Source organism: Ochotona princeps, chromosome 27 (genome assembly GCF_030435755.1).
Source record: "Ochotona princeps isolate mOchPri1 chromosome 27, mOchPri1.hap1, whole genome shotgun sequence".
NCBI classification, from domain to species: domain Eukaryota; kingdom Metazoa; phylum Chordata; class Mammalia; order Lagomorpha; family Ochotonidae; genus Ochotona; species Ochotona princeps.
This window is the reverse complement of record NC_080858.1, coordinates 7907708-7927534: the sequence shown is the minus strand read 5'-3', so window position 1 is coordinate 7927534 and position 19827 is coordinate 7907708. Positions and strand designations below refer to the sequence as shown.

General features: G+C 43.3%; 1 protein-coding gene across 1 annotated transcript in view; it reads right to left on the bottom strand.

Moving 5' to 3' along the window:
- ITPR2 (inositol 1,4,5-trisphosphate receptor type 2) overlaps positions 1-19827 on the bottom strand; it is a 418343-nt gene that overhangs the window by 357477 nt on the left and 41039 nt on the right. Inside the window, exon 2 of the mRNA XM_058655945.1 lies at positions 18280-18350. Within this exon, the coding sequence (XP_058511928.1) occupies positions 18280-18350 (71 nt within the window). The remainder of the gene's footprint in view (positions 1-18279; positions 18351-19827) is intronic.

The window sequence follows — 19827 nt, the reverse complement described above, 5'->3', positions numbered from 1 at the left end:
ACAGCTCAGCCTTTCTCAGCAGGTCCATTGCAACTGTGTCTTTGTGGGACTCTCTCCAACTTGAGAATCTCTCTTTCAAATCCAATCGCACGACAATTGTGCTGGTTTCTTCCAACACTGCTCTGGTAATGTCTGCCTGCTCAGGAATTCTCCTGGATCAAATGCAAACTTGGGAATGGACATTCAGCATAGCAGTTAAGATACCTGTATCCTACATCAAAGTGTACAGAGTTCAATGACCCTCTCTGGCTACAGACTCCGGCTTCCTGTTAACACAGACCCTGGGAGACAACACTGGTGACCCAAGTGTCCTTGCCATCCACATATTGAGTTCCTAGCTCCCAGCACTAGCCTTAACCTGACCATTGATAGCATTCCCAAAGTTTATCAGCAGAGAGAATCTCAATTTAGAAAATATCCAAATATCATGCTGAGCCTTAGGGAAGAGATTAAGGTTTCCAAGTCCAATATCCAACAAATTCCTGATTTTCATTTTTGCCATCAGGGTAAACAGTTACTGTGGTTACAGACCTCAACCGTTCAATCCTTCCTAAAGTTATTTATATATGGTTTGACAAACTGACTACCATTCATCCAAAATACCTGAGATGAGAAGTTGAGAGGTATTTTTGGATTTGGGGGTAACTACATAGATTTAACAGACTGAGTCCCCATGTGCAAGCATTCCAGAGTCTGAATCTGGGATTTCGACTCAGAAATGCCCAATCTGTGTTGGGTACCTCTTGTAGCAATCACCTCTCTTGAGAACAGGCCACATGCATCAAGTTCCCCATCTCTTCAAAAGCAGGGGACCCCCTCTTCTGACCCACACATCACCAGAAGAGTCATCCTCACTCTATGCAGTGTTCCCCAAATCAGCTTTCATTTAGAGATCTCCCCACCACAGTCTTTTTACTCAAGGGTGGTGGATGATCAGGGGAACCGTGTCCTTCATTTCTGCCCTGGATGTTCTGAAAATGCAGAAGAACCACTCTAGCTGACTCCGGGACAACAGATAGAGAACAGAACTGCTCCACATGACATGTGACACACACCTACAATCAATCAGCTTAGACAGAGCCCCACTGAGTCCATGAGACTTAGTAAGAAAGCCAGAAGAGGAGGAAGGCAGGAACCACAAGTCCTGGGGCAGAACGAAAAGAAGCAACTGCCTCAAATGGACTGAACTAGGAGACAGAGCCATAGAAGCAAATTCAGAAAGGGTATGCTCACTCCCCAGCATGCCCCAAATGGTCTACTGGGGTGTAAAAGAAAATTCTGAACACTAAATTTATATCTCTTTTTCGCCTCTATTTTTGAATTCTTTTGTGTGTGTTCAATAATGAATACAGCTGAGTACTGGGGCCAATGTGGTATAGTAGGTTCAACAGCCACATGAGGTGCCAGCATCCCATGTCAGAGAGGTGACTAGAGTCCTGGGTTGTTCTACCTCCATCCAGACTCCTGTTAATGCATCTGGGACAGTAACACAAAAGGGCTGGTGCAATGGCTCAACTGGCTAACCTTCAGCCTTCAAGCATCCCAAATGGGCACCAGTACATGTCCTGGCTGCTTCACTTCCCATCCAACCTGTGGCCTGGGAAAGCAGTAGAGGATGCCCTAAGTCTTTGGGACTCTGCATCCATATAATTAACACTGAAGAAGCTTGTGGCTCCTAGCTTCAGGTCAGCTCAACTCCAGCAATTGTGGCCATTTGGGGAGTGAACCGGTGGATGGTAGACTTTCTGTCTCTCCTCTTTGTAAAAATCTGCCTCTAAAATAAAAGGAAGGGCCCGGCGGCGTGGCCTAGCGGCTAAAGTCCTCACCTTGAATGCCCCGGGTTCCCATATGGGCGCCAGTTCTAATTCCGGCAGTTCCACTTGCATTGCAGCTCCCTGCTTGTGGCCTGGGAAAGCAGTGGAGGACAGCCCAAAGCTTTGGAACCCTACACCCACGTGGGAGACCTGGAGGGGGTTCTAGGCTCCTAGCTTTGGATCGGCGCAGCACCGGTCGGTGCGGTCACTTGGGGAGTAAATCATTGGACGGAAGATCTTCCTCTCTGTCTCTCCTCTTCTATGTATATCTGACTTTCCAATAAAAATAAATAAATCTTAAAAATAAATAAATAAATAAATAAAAGGAAAAAGGAAAATCAATTTAAAAAAAAAAAAACACAGAAGAAAGTGACAGAAAATGGCATAAGTACTTGGTCCCTGCCACCTACAAAAAAAAGCTAGATGGAGTTGTTGCCCCTAGCTTCAGCAAGGCCGAGCCCTGGATACTGCAGCCCTTTGAGGAATGAACCAGCAGATGGAAAAATACCTCTGTCATTGTACTTTTCAAATAAATGAATAAATTTTTTTTAATTTCTGCACATGCAATAATGAATACAACTGATTATCACAGTAATACAAATACAACTTATAAATAAATGTATATTTATAAGACACTTTTTTATTTCCTTTTTGTATTTTTATTGTGATTATTATTTTCCACGATACAGTTTTATATATATAGGGATTCCCCCCCCATCCACTTCCTCTTCCTCCCTCTCTATTCTTATCCCTCCACCATTTTCCTCCATATTATTACAATAGTTTAGTCCTTCATTCTGCTATTTAAGTCTACTATGATATTATAGATAAAGGCAATAATAGAAAATCTAGTATCTTATTGTGAAGGTATACTTAATAGTTCCATTAGGATTTTTCTATTCAGGAGTAGAGATGCATACTGCAACGTAGCTTAACTTCCTGGTGTGCTAGTCTCCTTTATATAGTTTATCTATGAAAATATGAATGTAAGGCACTCTCTGATAGGGCACATGATCAACAGATGGTCTGTCCTGGAGTCCAGAGCAATGGATGTCCAGTTCAAAGGGGCCAGAGTTTGTGGTCACTGTGGTAACAGGTATAATCTCATACTACTAGAACCAGTGAGGTAGTCACAGGGCCCAATTGGGGATGACCATGATGGATTCCCATTCTCTCTCCCTTCTCTGAAGGTTTCTACAATAAATGAAATCAACTAAAATCAACTGAGCTCTAAATATGCAAAGCATCATCTTATACTAGAAGCTATAAGGGTCCTAAACCAACACTGTAGAGAATTGTGACTTTAAGCGCAGATGTTAAGTTATCTCCACCACGGATAATCCTGAAGAATTGCTAGCTATAGGTCTGCAGTGGCCAATTCACATACAGGATTAATAGTTTCCACGGGTAAACAGTCTCCTTTTAGAAGAGTTCATATGAGACATCTAAAAGCTCATCTGAGTTTTAAGAGCCCTCTTTGTTAGTAATAAAGTTCTTCCTGTCTATGTTAAGTCTCTCCAAGTCTTGAGACTGTTCCTTCCACTGCATCCGCAGTTTAGATAAGGACTAGCTGGTTTTCATACTTTGCATAACTTTTCAACTGCATGAAAACATTTATGTAGCTTAACAGTTATTCTTTCTCTGACTCTGATCCAAATCCACCTCTGCTTGATTTTATTGGATTCCCAAGGGGCACCACATTGTGTGATCATGTTGTAGACAGAGTCCCCCGAAAAAAAAATGCTCTCCTTGGGATGCAGAAAATGGGAAAAGTGACAGCAATGGTGGCTGCCCGTCGTTGGACTACTTAGGAATTCCCAGAAATTCACACAAAGTTCTGGATATGTTCAGAACAACTGCTTACAGGCAAGCATTCGGCACAGCACTTAAAACGCAGTGTGGGACACCCCCATCTCTTACTGGAGTGACAATATCTGAGTAACAGCTCCATTCCTGAGTCTAGTTCCTACCAATGCAGACCTGCTGGGAGGCAGAAGATGGTGACCCCAATAGTAAGGTTCCTGCCATTGATGTGGGAGACTCAAATCGAACACCCTCTCCAGCCTTCAGCAATTGCAGACCCTTGGGGGTAAACCAGTAGATGGAAGATATCTGTTTTTGTGCCTTCCAAATCCATCTTAACATTTTTAAAGTTCACCAAAACACAAAAAAATGTTGAAACATGCACTAGAATTCCAAATGATGATAATATAAGCTACTATTGATTCTCAAGAACACTGCTCCAATCACGAAGTCAGGCAAGCTCTCCTCCCTGTGCCTCTTCAGGGCTCGGATCCAGGCTCACTCTGAGCAGGGTGGGTTCTTTCCACCGCCTTTCTGCATCTTCCTTACCTTCTACCTCCCCAGTTCTAATCTTCCTGCTTCCTTAATTAGATACAACATGAAAAAGTACAGTGTACATTCTCATTTCATATTCACTGATGTCTCCTTTTCTAGTCATTAAAGATTTACTGAATGGGAAAATTTGAGAGTAACAACATTCTGCCTAGCATATAACAGGCTTGCTCATGTTCACTTCTTCCTTCACGTTATGTGTGGTCTGTTTTTATCTTGTAGTTGACTCTTACATGATCAATTCTGTTAGGGCCAATGACCCTTACTTGGGATCTTCCCAATCATAATATTGGCCTTTCTCTAATCTTCCAAGCCAAAATAGTGTTGACAAGTTCCAAGAGTATAACATTTAAGAGTATAATATTTCTGTTAAAACAGACCCCCAGAGGCCTGGCACAGTGCCTAGTGGTTAAAGTCCTCACCTTGTATCCGCCAGGATCTCACATGGGTGCCTATATATTTTCTGGCTGCTTCATTTCCCATCCAGCTCCCTGCTTGTGGCCCGGGACTGTGGGGACCTGGAAGAAGTTCCTGGCTCCTGGCTTCAGATCAGCTTAGCTGTGACCAGTGCGGCCACTTGGGGAATGAATCAGCGGATAGAAGATCTTTCCTCTCTCTCTCTCCTTCTCTCTATAAATCTGATTTTCCAATAAAAATAAAACTAAATCAAATTTTCAAAAATAAAACAGACCCGCAGGCCACTATAAAAAAGCCACTTCCTGGAAGAGAGGATATTCAAGTCTCCACAGAAAAGAAACTGGAAGGAGAAGCTCCAAGCAGGACAGGTAACACACTCGGCAGCCAACTGCCCTGTTCAATTCCCAGAGTCCACCAAAAATGCAGCCTCCATGACCACCCTCATGGGTCTGTAGTCCCAACAGAGCTGGGCACACAAGAAACAGGCAGATTGTCTATATTCTCCTTAGTTCCAATGAAATTAGCCAGGATTCTCTGTCCGATTATCTTATTAAAAGCCAACGGAAACACAAAACCGGTATGAGACTTAACTAAGAGTTTTTCAAACAACAAGTTATTGGTTTTCTATGGATCACATCCGAAATATGACATGGTCTTCCCCAGCAAGAGGCCAAATATAAGTACCAGGAGGGCAGAAATGCTTAGAAATAAGTGAAATATAAGCTATAGAAAATAAATGAAAGATATACAAATCCTTACCTACCGCAAGACACACTTCAGGGACGGTGTTGGTGCTCTGGTGAGGATGCTGCCTGGGATGCCTGCATCCTTTACTGAGGGCCTGTGTTTCAGCTTGAGTACCACTCCCAATCCTAGCTGCCTGTTAATACACACTCCGGCAGCAGCAGGTTCCTGCCATCCGGACGGAGCACATGGCTCCTGGCTTTGGCCTGGCCCAGACCCAGTTGTTGCAAGCATTTAGGGAGTAATGCAGCGGGTGTCTCTATCAACCAATCTCTTCCCTCACTTCTCTCTCTTCTCCTATTCCTCCCTCCTTTCCCCTCTCCCTCTATAAGCCCTCCATCCTCCATCCCTTCTTCCTTCCCTCCCTCCCTCCCTATCTCAACTATATATATATATATAAAACGATATATATAACTATATATATATATCGTTTATTAAAAAAAAACTCCCCAGACAAAAACCACTGAGGCACATTCATTACACAAGGGAACACCCAAGTACAATAAGAATTTGCTTCCTGTAGCAGTAAAAAAAAACGTTATTCTTTCACCCTTCGCTTACACAACTCTACCTAGGGTTGTGTTTGAAATCAAATTCAAATCAGCAGTTCCTTCCTATATCCATGTAAATCAAGCCACACAAGCAAGCCCAGGTCTGCTCTGAAATCCATCATTCATCACAGCAGGCTCTTTCTCCAAGGAAGAATAGTTTCTAACTGTTGTTCTTCCCTCCATAGCTATTATTTAAATTACAAGGTGTCATACTATCATAATGTAAGTCTTACCCAAGGAAATTACATGAGCTTTGCAAACACCAAGCAAATCTAGACAAATTAAATGCAGAAATACTGGCGCACACAAATTTTTTAAGGCAGAGCAAGCAGGATAAAGCAGGGATGAAGCAGAACTAAAGAAGGGTACAAGGAGGATGCTGAAGCTGTGCATCTTTTGCAAAGTTGTGCATCTTTTGCAGGTACTCTCCTGCGAGCTCCAACAAAGTCTGGACTAAAGAAACCAAGAGCAAAGCACAGATCAGCAGACTCAAACGTGACTTCACCACAGTAAGAAAGATGAAGTGAACAACAGCTCTCAGGGCAGTTGCAATGACATAGTGTGCTATCCAGCACCGACATCCTTATCAGCACTGATTCAGGCTCCCACTGCTGCCCTAGCAATCCAGATCCCTGCTGATGAACCTGGGAAGGCAACTGAAGCTGGCCCAAATGCTTGGGCTCTTGTCATTCATGAGGGAAACCAGATGGAATTTCAAGCTCTTAACTGTAGCTGACCAAGCCACAGCCATTACGAACATTTGGGAAGTGAATCACAGGATGGAAGATTTTCTCTTTCTTATTCTGCCTGAGCGTGTATGCCACTGCACCTTTCAAATAAATAAATAAACCTCTCAGGGCATCATTTGACCCACTAGTTAAAAGACTGTGTGGGACCCTCAAATCCCATTTTGGGGTGCCTGATTAATTCCAGGCTTCTTTTCTGAGTCTGTCTTTCTGCTAATGTGCATCTTGGGAGACAGCAGGTGATATCAAAGAACTTCAGACTCTGTTATCCATGTAGTAGGGTCCCAAGGCCTTAAGCCATCCTGTACTGTTTTCCTAGGCCACAAGCAGGAGCTGGATGGGCAGTGGAGCAGCCAGGACATGAACTGACACCCATACAGACTCCGAGACTTGCAAGCAGATGATTAGCCAGTTGAGCCATCATGCCTTATCCCAAGCAAAAACAAATTTTAAGTAACTCAGCAATTGAAGAGAGACAGTATTGAGTCTCAGAAGATGGCACTCTCCTCTCCCTGTCACTGTGCATTTCTAAAATAAATAAATAAATCTAAAAACAAATAAAAACGAACAAAGGACCTGAGCCGACACCTTACAAAAGATGTATAAATGGCAAGACGAAAAATAAAAAGGTGCTCAGCATAACAGGTCACTAGAGAGCTGTGCATTAAATCAGCCATAAGTGAGTGGCCAGAGGCTGGAAGAGGGCCAGGGTTGGACAGGCAGAAGATTTTCAGGGCAGTGGAACTGTTCTGCAGCTACTGACAGGGACGTGGCATGTCACTGAGCACACAGCAGCAGGAGTGGACCCTGACATAAACCAGGAACTTCAACACAGTGACGAAGGTGTGTCCACACAGGTTCTACAGCTATAACAAATGCACCGCTCTGGTGTGGGACTATGACACCGGAAGACATTGTGCATATCTAGAACCATGAGGTATATGCAAAATATTTGTGCTTAATGTTCAATTAATGTTCAATTAGTGTTCTTTTATGAACCTAAAAATACGCTTAAATTTTTTTAAAGAGCAAGGCTATTTGGCAGTTCTGCACTGTTATCAGATCTTTATCTATATCAATATAAACTATATCCATATACTTACACACACCTATCTGCACATACACACACATTCTCAGACACATACGCACATTTATTACACACATTCTTTGAATGCAGGCTTTGTTTCTCAACAAAAAGGTTTTTAAATGTAAGGCTGTGACGACTTCAAAAGATAAATGAATTCAAATGAAGCTGAAGTCATGAGGAAAAGAATATAAACTTTAACTTAAAAGCAGAATATAAATGTTACAATAAATCTTGAGAGGCATAGAACTGCCATAAACAGGAAGTCTTAGGAAAAAAAATCCCCAAGTTGTAGAGTGAGTCCCTTTTGGGGGCAAAGCACAGTGTGCGAACAGCAATAGCAGGGAGAAAGCAAGAGCATTAAGTTGGTGCTGCCCTCACACCAGCAGACTTCCAGCCCTCATCTCCCCACCTGCACTCCAACAGGTGACAGTCACCGAGTAAGACAGGGGTCACCTCTCCCTCCTTCCAGCTTACGCCCAAGCCTCTTGCATCATCTATAAAATTACAATGACCCTTCTCCTCTTCCTCCAGAAGTAAGGACTGACAATGACTGCTGAGCTGGGGTCTGTGCATCCTGAGACGGAGAGGGGACAGGGCAGACCCTGCCCAGACACTAGCCCCTAATCCTCCAGGATGACCAAAAACACAGGGGCTTCCCATTTTCGTCATCTACTAACAGTTTTAAAGAAAACTACCTCAAATAAAAAACAATATGCCCTCTTTATTTATAACAAAATGCTATAACAACAAAGAGAAGCATTCAGTTTTTAATTTTTCTTAATTATGAACTACTTCAAATATACACAGAAACATAAACAAGAGTTTCAGACTCACTAACAACTAGCAAGTGAGTTCCAGTGTACGACAAGCACGATATTTATTGAGAATGAAGAAATTTAATAGATAGTGGTATTTCTTTTCTTCAAGAGTTTACTTGAAAGGATTACAACAGAGGAGCGCATTGGTTCACGCCACAAATGAACAAATTCCAGAAGCCCCATCCAGGTCTCCCATGTGGGCAGAAGGGGCCCAAGGACCTAGGCTATCCTCTACTGCTTGCCCAGATGTGTCAAGAAACTGCAAGAAAGGTGGAGCAGCCAGAACAAAAACTAGCACCCCAGATGGTAGCCTAAATCACTATGCAACAACATCAGCCCCTGAACATAGATTTTTTTTTTTAAAGATTTATTTAGTTTTATTGGAAAAACAGATATACAGAGAGGACGAGAGACAGAGAGGAAGATCTTCCATCCACTGACTCACTCCCTAAGTGACCACAACAGCCATAGCTGAGCCAATATGAAGCCAGGAGCCAGGAGCCTCTTCCAGGTCTCCCTCGCGGGTGCAGGGTCCCAAGGCTTTGAGCCATCCTCAACTTCTTTCCCAGGCCACAAACAGGGAACTGAATGGGAAGCGGAGCAGTCAGGATTAGAACCACCACCCATATGGGATCCCAGCGTGTTCGAGGCGCTACGGTATTGCAACGGGCCCTGAACATAGATTTTAAAAGCTCACATATCACAGCCAGCTTTGTGGTGCTGCAAGTTAAGCAGCTAACTGACACCACACCAACATCTTATGTGAGCTCCACTTCAAGTCTGGGCTGCTCTGCTTCCCATCCACCTCCCTGTTAATGTGCCTGAAAGGCATCAGAAGACAAACCAAATGGGGGGATCCCTGCACACACATGGGAGTCCTGGATGGAGGTCAGGGCTCCAGAATTTGCCCTGGCCCTGCAGGAAAGTTCTTTTTGTCACTATCAGCACTATTTTAAAAAGAATTACAGAACTGAGCATTTACCACAGTAGTTAACAAACCACTTGGAACACCTATTTCCCATAAAAAGTATGTTTTCATTCAAGTCCTGGGTTCCACTTCCAATTCCAGCTTCCCGCTAATACAGAAAGCAGGTGATTGGGCCAAGCACTTGGGCTCCTGCAACGCAATGGGAACCCCAGGTTGAGTTCTGGGTTCCTGGCTTCAGCCTGGTCCAGTCTTATTGTTGGGCACATCTGGGAAGTGAACCGGCAGGTGGGGTAGCACTCTTGCTCTCTCTCTCACTCTCTCCATCTTCCCCTTGCCTTGTTCCCATCTTTCAAGAAATACATTTTTAAAATTAAGAAACATAATTCAGCTTTGCATGAACAGGTGCATATTCAGCCTGAAAAGCCTGATTCCTTCCCACAGATACAAATCTTTGGGCCAAATGCTGTCTTAATTAAGGAGCTTCCCTCATCACTCAAAACAGGAAATTAGAATCTTCATCCTCCCACAATACTCTGACCACACCTTTTTAAGGAGCACTCATTACCTTCCACCTTGAGTTACAGTTTTTTATATATCATCTTATCTCCCTCATTAGATGATAAATTCCTTAAGTGCAGCATTCACTTTTAGCAACCAGTTGGAACGTGCATCATACCTGCTATGTATCCAATGAACCTCTGCTGAAGGTACCCTGCCTCGGACTCAAAGATGTCAGCTTCAGACACACCTTCCTCTCCCCTATGAGCCTTGTGACCTTGGCCATGCTACCTGACTCCTCTGACATGCTATTTCCACATTCACAAAATGAGTCTGGTGAAAAGGACAAAATAAGACAATGTAGAGGAAGCATCTCCCAGAGGCCCATTAAGAGTATTTCACTATTTAGGACTTTCTATTCTTGGAAAGGGTAGAGCTAGCTATTAAACTGAAATACTCAAAGAAAAGGATTTTTAATGATTACTAGTAATTCAGACATACAGTACAGGGAGAACTCTACACCTGAGCCTGCAGTACACGTGACTTCGCAATACAGACACGTGAGTAGGAAGTGACAGAGTCAGACAGGCGTTATCTCCCGAACAATGTGCATCATTAAGTGTTAATTATCTGCCCCCACTTACGCCCAAGGGAGGAAATTAAACCTCACAATTAAAGCTACAAATCAAAATTAATACACCTTTCATATCTTTTCTCATTTATTTTGAAGGAAAAAAGGGAAAAAGCTACACAAATAAGACAGAGATGTCCCCCATGCACTGGTTCAGTCCCCAATGCCTACAACAACTGGGCCACGCCAAAGCCAGAACCAAGAAACTCAGGCCAGCTCTCCTGTATGGGTAGAAAGGGCCCAACTACCGGAGTCATCCTCTGCTGATTACCAAGATGCTCCTTAGCAGAAAACAGGACTAGAGATTGGAGCCAGAATTCAAATCCAGACATTTTCAAATGGCATGTAAACATCCCTGCAGCACCTTAACTGCTGTATCAAGAAACCCCTGGAGTCAGAGCGATGGCACAGTGAGCTAAGGCGCCACTTGCAATGCCAGAATGCCATAAGCACCTGTTCGGTCCTGGTTGTTCCACTTCTAAGCCAGTTCCTTACTAAACCAGGGCCTGGAGAAGCAGCAGCAGAAAATGGCCCAAGTGCTCAGATCCCTGTACCCATGTGAGAAACTTGGATGAAGTGTCTCTTTCCCCTACTCCTCCTCTGTTACTCTAGTTTTAAATTAAATAAAATCAAAATTTTCGAAAAGCCCACCCCAGTCATTTATCTTTATGATTTATTTACTTGAAAACCAAAGTGGCAGAGAGAGACAAAAAGCACTTCCATTCCCTAGTTTACTCCCCAAATACCCAAAACAGCAGGGCTCAGCCAGGCTGAAGGGCAGCAGCCAAGAACTTTTTCTGGGTTTGCCATGTGGATGGCCAAGACCCAAGGATTCGGGCCATCTTCCATTGCCTTAGTAAGAAGCTAGATCAGAAGAATACAATAGCCAGGACTCAAACTCCAATATGAAATGTGGACATCCCAAACAGTGGCTTAACGTGCAGTGCTACAGCACTCATGCCAGTCATTTAGGTAACTGTGTGAGGGCTTCTTTAAGCAGTGACCTAGGAGACCTCCAATAACTCAGAACCACAAGAACTTCCCTGCAAAAGGCACAGCAGCTTCACTGTCCTCCCAAACTTCAACAGAGGATGCCAAGAGGCGCGGCAATCTGTTTTCACTCCATTTCTTGGCCCCATTCTCTGAAACCTCACAGAGAAGAGTAAACTCATTATCCAATTTCCAGTGCCACTTCAGAGTTTAATAATAGGGTCTCTGCAATAAGGGGTTATTAACAGGAAGACTTACTGCAAACACCAGGATTAACACAGTAGCAGAAACACTCAAGTGCAAAAGAACATTCAAGATTTTTTCAACGTAAATCATGGTGTTCCTGAACTTCCTTGAGCAACAGCAAACCACTGCATCAGAAGTGTGGGTTGATTGGAGGCTCACGGTGACTCAGGGAGTCCTGGTCTAAGATTCCCAGGCTCTGGTGGTCCTCCACAAATTGAGGAAAAATCTCAGAACAAACTTGAAGGTACTAGGTCGCTTATCCTGCCCTACTAAGGAAGACAATGAAAAGCAGGAGCATGACCGGAAAACAAGCAGGGCAACCACTGAAGAACGCGTAGTGGGCAATGGATGAAAGGAACTCTAAAAAAGAACGAGGACTGCAGAAGAAAAGAGCTACGCAACCATTCTAGATTAACACTTCAACACCAACGTGTGAGTGAGGGATGAGACAGCATCTAGGGCGCTTCCCAGGACGGCAGGTAGAAATGAGAGTATGGCATAGCAGCCGCAACTGCAGCTCTCCAGCCATAAAGCATGGTTCACGCACAGCCCTACCCCTAGAGAATTCAGTAACATTGACACGGCAGCACCACTTCTTTCTACTGAACTTTCCCAACTGCACTACTGGAATAGCAAAAAGGTCTATTTCTTAGAGTTGCTGTGAGGACTACATGATAAAGCATAGGAACCCAGAAGCCTGACATCACACATACGAAACGCCCAATAAATGTTATGTGATTTCAAATCTGAAACTGTTTCAGTCATTAAAACATACACTAACACGAAATCTGAAGAAATTCAATACAGCAATTACTAAGCAGGTGGAAGAGTCATTTAAAATCGGCTCATGGTAGGAAAATCACAGAGTTAGACAAAATCGACCTGTCCAATGACACAGAACATAAAAATGACTGCCTAGCAAGAACATTGATCTCTGACGTGCCTGCGTGTGTTAACTCTGGGAATGGAGGCCACAGATGCAATTCTGCTTTCAAAATAACTTCCCAAGTTACTTACAACAGAAGGAATTGTGTTAAAGAAATAACCTTGTCAATTTCCCTGCAAGTTTCTGATTTTTACTACCCCTTTTTCCATGGCATGGCAAAGACATTCTCTATTTTGGTTCAAGTTCCTGAAACACTCTGAAGCTTTTTTGTCAAGTTGATTGATGGCCAGACAGATGTAGCTCCTTGGTGGGTGTGACCGATGATGAAAAAGTCAGCAGTTAAATGATCACAGTGCCCGGCACGGTGTCCTCACCTTGCATGCACTAGGATCCCATATGGGCACCGGCTCTACTCCCGGTGGCCCTGCTTCCCATCCAGCTCCCTGCTTGTGGCCTGGGAAAGCAGGTGAGGATGACCCAAAGCCTTGGGACCCTGCACCCACATGGGGGATCCGGAAAAAGCTCCAGACTCCTGGCTTCGGATTGGCTCAGCTCCAGCCATCGCAGTCACTTGGGGAATGATTCAGCAGACAGAAGATTTCCCCCTCTGTCTCTACTCCTCTATCTATGTCTGACTTTCCAACAAAAATAAAAATAAATCTAACGTGTGTGTGTGTGTGTGTGTGTGTGTGTGTGTGTGTGTGTGAAAGTAGCAGCTTTAAAGGCCAAAGGCCCATTCCTGGGGAGAACATAATCAGCCAAGAGCAGGGTGGCCTTCTCTGCCCTGGACCCTCGTGGCCGCGGGTCCTGGCTTCTCTCTTAACCTCTAAGTTTTATGTGATAGGAAGCAACCACACAAAGCTGTCTCAGGGGATGTGCATGAGTTTGGCCTACTAACGGAAAGGCATGTGTCTCAATAGAACTGTTTTCTGGAGAATAAAGAAGCATGAAAAGGAACCAGAAAAGAAAAGAAAGAAAAAGGAAGAAGAAAGAAAGAAAGAAAGAAAGAAAGAAAGAAAGAAAGAAAGAAAGAAAGAAAGAAAGAAAGAAAGAAAGAAAGAAAAGAAAAGAAAAGAAAAGAAAAGAAAAGAAAAGAAAAGAAAAGAAAAGATAGATCAGACAAAGCAAAATCAACTAAAAGAACTAAATTGTTTACTAAAAACTGAGACCAGTGCTAAGCCATGTCACTATTAGTAACCCAATGTAATACAGAGAAAGGCACTTAAGCTCTGTACCACCCTCCTCAAAACCTTCCCTCCAGTCCAATTTACATGAGACTGACCCAGCTAGAGGGATTGCATACAACATCTGATCGGAGCTCCCCAGAAGTATTAAGGTCATGAAAAACCAGGAAAGACTGAGAAACATAATCCACCAGAAAAGAGTGCAGAGATGCAACATGGGATCCTGGAAGAGGGACACAGTTGGAGAGATCCCGAGGCAGCCTGGAATTCACCAGTATTGATGTACAAATGATGACTTCCTTGTGACAAATGTTCCTGGTTATGTGAGACGCAAGTGTTAGGGGCAGGGTGGGAGGGAAGAATTCTCCATTCTGACTTCCCAATTCCTCTATACATCCAAGTTTATTCAAAAGGTTCAATTTCTTTTAGAAATACATACATATTTTACACATACATATTTATATATTTCTTTTCATATATATTGGAAAGGTAAACTTAGAGAAATAGAGAGAAGAGCTCTTCCACCTACTGATTCACTCCTCAAGTGGCCACAATGGCTGGGTGGGACTAAGCCAAAGCCAACAGCCAGGAGCAGTATCTGGGTCTCTCAGCTAGGTGGCAGGGACCCAAGCAGCTGGGCAGTCATCTGCAGCTTTCCCCCGCACACCACAGGGGAGCTGGACTGGAAGCAGAGCAGCCAGGACTTGAAAGCAGCTGTGCTCATGAGATGCCAGTACTGCAGGCAGCAACTACGCACTGTGACACAGCACAGGGACTATCGGATCATGAGAGGAACTGTGTTCACTTAAAGTTGCCATGCTTTGGTTAATATCACTGATTATGTAGCTTCCACTGAAAAACAGCTGTCTACCAGATTTTTTTAATAACCTTTGGAAAATGTTTGCTAAATAGGCCTGTTCTATTCATAAGCGAAAACAAGACACAAACAGAAGAATATCTAACGATGAGTGTCTGTGTACCTGCAGGCATTATTCCAACTTTCTTATAACTGGGGTGCCCCATTCACAAATCTGAAGCACTGTCCCTGACTTACTTTTCATTGCCTAACAATTTTAACATGAAGATTCACTTGTTCATACATGAAACATGAAGAACAAAAACCTTTTCAAATCAGAAAACCTCATCTGAGGTAACTGCCTGCTCTCATCACCTAACAATAACCATCAGCGAAGGTGTTCTGGAAATTCAGCAGAGGGAACTAGAAATGCTGGGTAAAACCACACAAAGGGCACAGAGCAAAGCCACCAAGGCAGAGGCTGGGCTAAGACCAGAGCAGGAAGGAACAAGTTACATGGAAGGTTGGGGCACACGGCATAACGGTGCTTGCTCTTGGCTGCTAAGCGATATGAGGCCCAAGCAGCAGTGAGCCTCACCCAGGGAACTGTCCTCCCCGGCTAGCAGGATGGGCTTCAACGACTCAGGGGCTTTCAGCTAAAAGGGAGCCCGGTTCCTCGGTGGCAAGGACTCTCAGTTGCCAGTGATGACCAGAGCAAGATAGATGGGCTCCTCTTAAGCTGGAGATGGAAAAAGAGAGCAAATAGGCAGGAAAATGACCCAAAGCCTCAGATTACAGGAAAAGCCCTTGTCCCGCAGAGAGACTGGGTGCCCGCAAGTGTGATTCATGCTCTGCATCAGTGCCCGGCAAATAACGCGACAACGTTTTTGCACATCATTATGTCTTGGGTATGTACAGACAGAATCTCACGGGTCCCCTCAGACACTCTGAGATCATCACTGTACTTGAAAACAATTTTCTAAGATGGAAGAAAGGAGAAAAGGCAGTTAACAGCCCTAAATGTTTATCTTTGAAGGCCCAATCTCCCTCTAAACACAGAGGAATCAGCTGCCCAAGCTCATGGCTGTAAAAGCTGAGGTATTCCTGGGGATCAAGATTTATCACCTGAATCCAGGAATCATTTGCGTTCTCATCCAAAAGTATCTACTGACAATGAGGGTCTATTTAAAAGCTCATGGAATGAGTAATTAAAAAATAAGTTGATCCAGGTACAAAACCCTTTGAAATCCATGTGTATGAGCCCTCTTCGAAACATTTGGGGAAAACATGTATTAGGGAAAACACAGGAATTTCAATTAATTTCAAAATAAACCTTTTAAAAAAGATTAATTTATTTTTACTGGAAAGGTAGATTTACACAGAGAATGAGAGACAGAGAAGAAAGATCTTTTGTCTGCTAGTTTATTCCCTAAGTGGACACCACGGCCAGAATTGTGCCAATCCAAAGCCAGGAGCCAGGAGCTTCTTCCAGGTCTCCCACATGGGATCCGGGTCCCAAAGCCCTGGGCAGTCCTCAACTGCTTTCCCAGGCCACAAGCAGGGAGCTGGATGGGGAATGGAGTAGCCAGGACACAAACCACCACCCATAAGAGATCCCGGGCATACAAGGAGAGGTCTTTAGCCACTGGGTTATTGTGCCAGGCCCAAAATAAACTTATTTTTTAAATCCATGTTTCCATGAATTTTCTGAAACATCTGTTGGGATGTCTACTATGGGAAAAATACAATGCCTGGTAAACACAGAAAAAATAAAATATAAAATTCTGCCCTGGCAGACTGTAAGAACAGAGTCAAATAGGTGTAACACAAACATATCACACTTTTCTGAGGTAACCAGCACTTGTGCATTGAGTTAGAACACTGCGACATTTATTCCCTGCACAGAGTTCAAGGTTCACGAAGCCTCGTATAATGAGCATTGTTCTCATCCTTACCCAGCTCAACCATCACGGCCCATTGGCAAAACGCCCTGAGTTTCGGAGTACTTAGAGGACTCCATGGGAAGACACAGCAAGTGACTCGCATGCTCCTTCCTGTCACAACACAAATATGCTGTTCCAGTTTGCTTCTCCATCATTTCTGTGGCCAGCAGTGCCCAGCTGTGGATCTGGTGGACTTCGCATCACGACTCTGGAGCTCAGAGTGCTCCTCCAATGGCAGATGAAGGGAGCGGAGTGCCTACAGAGCACTCGCTGCACATCCTCATCCAACGTGCTCACACCTGCGTGACACACCTGTCCTTCACTCATACTCTGCCCTTCCTTGAGGGTTTTCCTGCCCTCCCCTTTTCCATCTTTCATGCCATTCTACACGTGTTTTTTACACAGCTTCTGGCAGGTGTGTTGTGGACTCCAAGAGCCTACCAGGCACACCTGCCAGCTGTCCCTGGTGACAGTTGATGGGGAACCCACCCTCCGTGCAGACTGTTCACTGCAAGGTGGCCTCACTTGCCCAGGAATACAGGAGCTCCTGTTCTGTAGTTCTATGGATGTCTCTAAGGGGCAGCTTCCCCTTCCAAAGTTTGCTTTATGCCTTCTCCATTTGGGGAAAAATAGGGTTCCCTTATCCAAAGGCATTAAGTGACATCAATGTAATCCAAATGACTTTTTGTGCGTGTCATCCTCTCTGCACTTATGGAAAAAAAGACATTATGAAGATTATTATTATGTATATATAATAGCTCCTTTACATATACATGCACCATTCTCTCTCTGTGTGTATATATGTATATATAAACAGTTCTTTTATGCACATACATACATGGGTGGTGTGTATACATACATAAATGACAGAGCATGAAACATGGTAAAACACTCCAAGTGCTACGTAGCTCCCATCCCCAGCACGGGAATCAGCACAGGCTGACTTGGAGATGCGGCCCTGAAGCACCCTCTCAACTCACCAGCTGCTTTTTACATGGTGAGAATGCCTGCCTACAAGCGCTCAAGATGCATGGTGCTTGAAAATTACACTTCTTATTCTATGTAGACACAAAGTTCAACAGTAATTTGGTCAAGCATTTCCTAAGTGTTTTTAGTTTTCTGATTCTCTAGAGCTTCCACCAATCCTTCTTTTAGAACAGCGGAGTTAAATTCAAGCTTCCTACCTTAACCCATTTCTCAGCTGAGACGATTAAGCTACTACTAAAAATTATACTTCTAAGATAATTGCTAGTTATATCCAAAATGCCATTTCAAAAGCTAAGTTTAACAACTCATTGTCACACTATTGGAACTTTTGCAAAGATACAGAGCTGACAGTGACACACTAACATTTGTAATATTAACAGTCACAGCAATATATAAATGTTCTTTGGCTGCATTTACTGCCTTAAACAGCAGCCTTTCACATTTATTACCAAGATTTTTTTTTACAACAGATACTATTGTCCAGCAAAACAAATTCAAAATTTTCTGTTCAATCTCTCTGTGTATAAAATAGAAAAGTTTAAAAAAAACATATCTGAAACTTTCACATTGAAAAAAGCATTATCATTGCTTATTTTCAAACGCAAAATAATCATCTGCCCTTTAAATCATATATTTATTAAAGACATTGATTTCTTACCCCTGAACTTCTTGGGAGGGTTGGCAAGGTCCCCGGCCTCTGGGTGAACTACACATCTGTCATCCACTAACCTGGAAGGAAAAACATGTGTACACTGTTAACACCGTCACTTCACACAGCACAGAATGTATGAAGACAGCGCAGAAACATTGACACAGCGGTCTAATAGCACTCTTAGAGGCGTTTTCAGTCACAGATTTGTTACAAGATTTCATTGTAAGGAGAATCATGACAGCAAGGTTCATGAAACTGAACAGCAGAAGGATACCAGTTAGGTAAATCACAACACAAATTATGAAACACCATGGAGCTCTTTAAGACTTCATTATACAAAATGTACTAGCCTGCAAAACATTTATAATATGCTGTAAAAGAGGCACTACTCAATAAAACACCGCCTGTGTTTAAGATACACACACCCACACCTAATACACACCTTGATACACACACACGCACACACATAAGGAATCAAAGACAGAAAATGTCAAGAGAAATTAGATTGTTGATAGTGTTTATCTTCCTTCTTTTCCTTTCTCTCCCCTCTCCAATCCCTCCCTCCTAATGACTCTGCGTTTGTGTGTGTGTGTGTGTGTGTGTGTGTGTGTGTGTGTGTGTTGCAAGGACTGCGTCATTTGTAAATCAGGCTGACTACACAGTGAATGTATGTGAGTTCTGGCCTGCGATCAAACTCTGCTCTGCCATATTTTACTTAAGAGACAATCAGGACAAGCACTTGAGCTACTGCTGCTGCTCCCAGCATCAGCGAGAGCAGAAAGCTACAACCAGAACACGAGCTGGGAATCAAACCCTGGTTCCGCATTGTTGGACCTGAGCATCTTTACAGCAAGGCCAAATACCCCTCATAAATGACCTGGTATTTTTTAACAGACATATTCTAGTTTCTGGCATTTAGTAGGCCCCAAAATAAGTGATACATAAAACCCAGGAGTTAGGTCTATCTTACCTCCTACCGTACTCTCACCTCTAGAAGAGTACCTGACACTCAACCAATATCAAATGAAAAAGTACCTTTCTAGTGACAAGGACATATTTAACTGCTACAAAAATATTTAGAAGTCAATTTCTAGGACACTTTCAAGAGTTAAGAGGCTAGATATATCAACTGTAAGACAGCAGGCATAAATCCTGTTCAAAGACAAAGACCAAACTACCTAGGACTCACTAAAAGTTCATTTCTCTATAAGTGTAGTGGGTGGGCCATTGGGGTGTTAATTTCCAGGTTACTGTGAGAATGTATGTGAACTAGCTACACAATGAATTTATAAGAAGTGGAGACTCAGGTTACAACTTTCTGGATTTGAAAGGAAAGAAAGAAAAACCTTGATCTGAATTAAGAAGATTCTACAGCCCACATCAACTCCACCAGTTTCTAAAGCCTTTGAACTAGGATAATGAACCAAACAGAAACAAAACTTTTGGTCCCTGTTTTATCCAGTTAACAGAACCAGACACTTTCTGAATCAGTGGATTTTTCTATGACATCCAGCTTCCACAAAACAAAATGCTAATTTGCTTAAGCAGTACAGC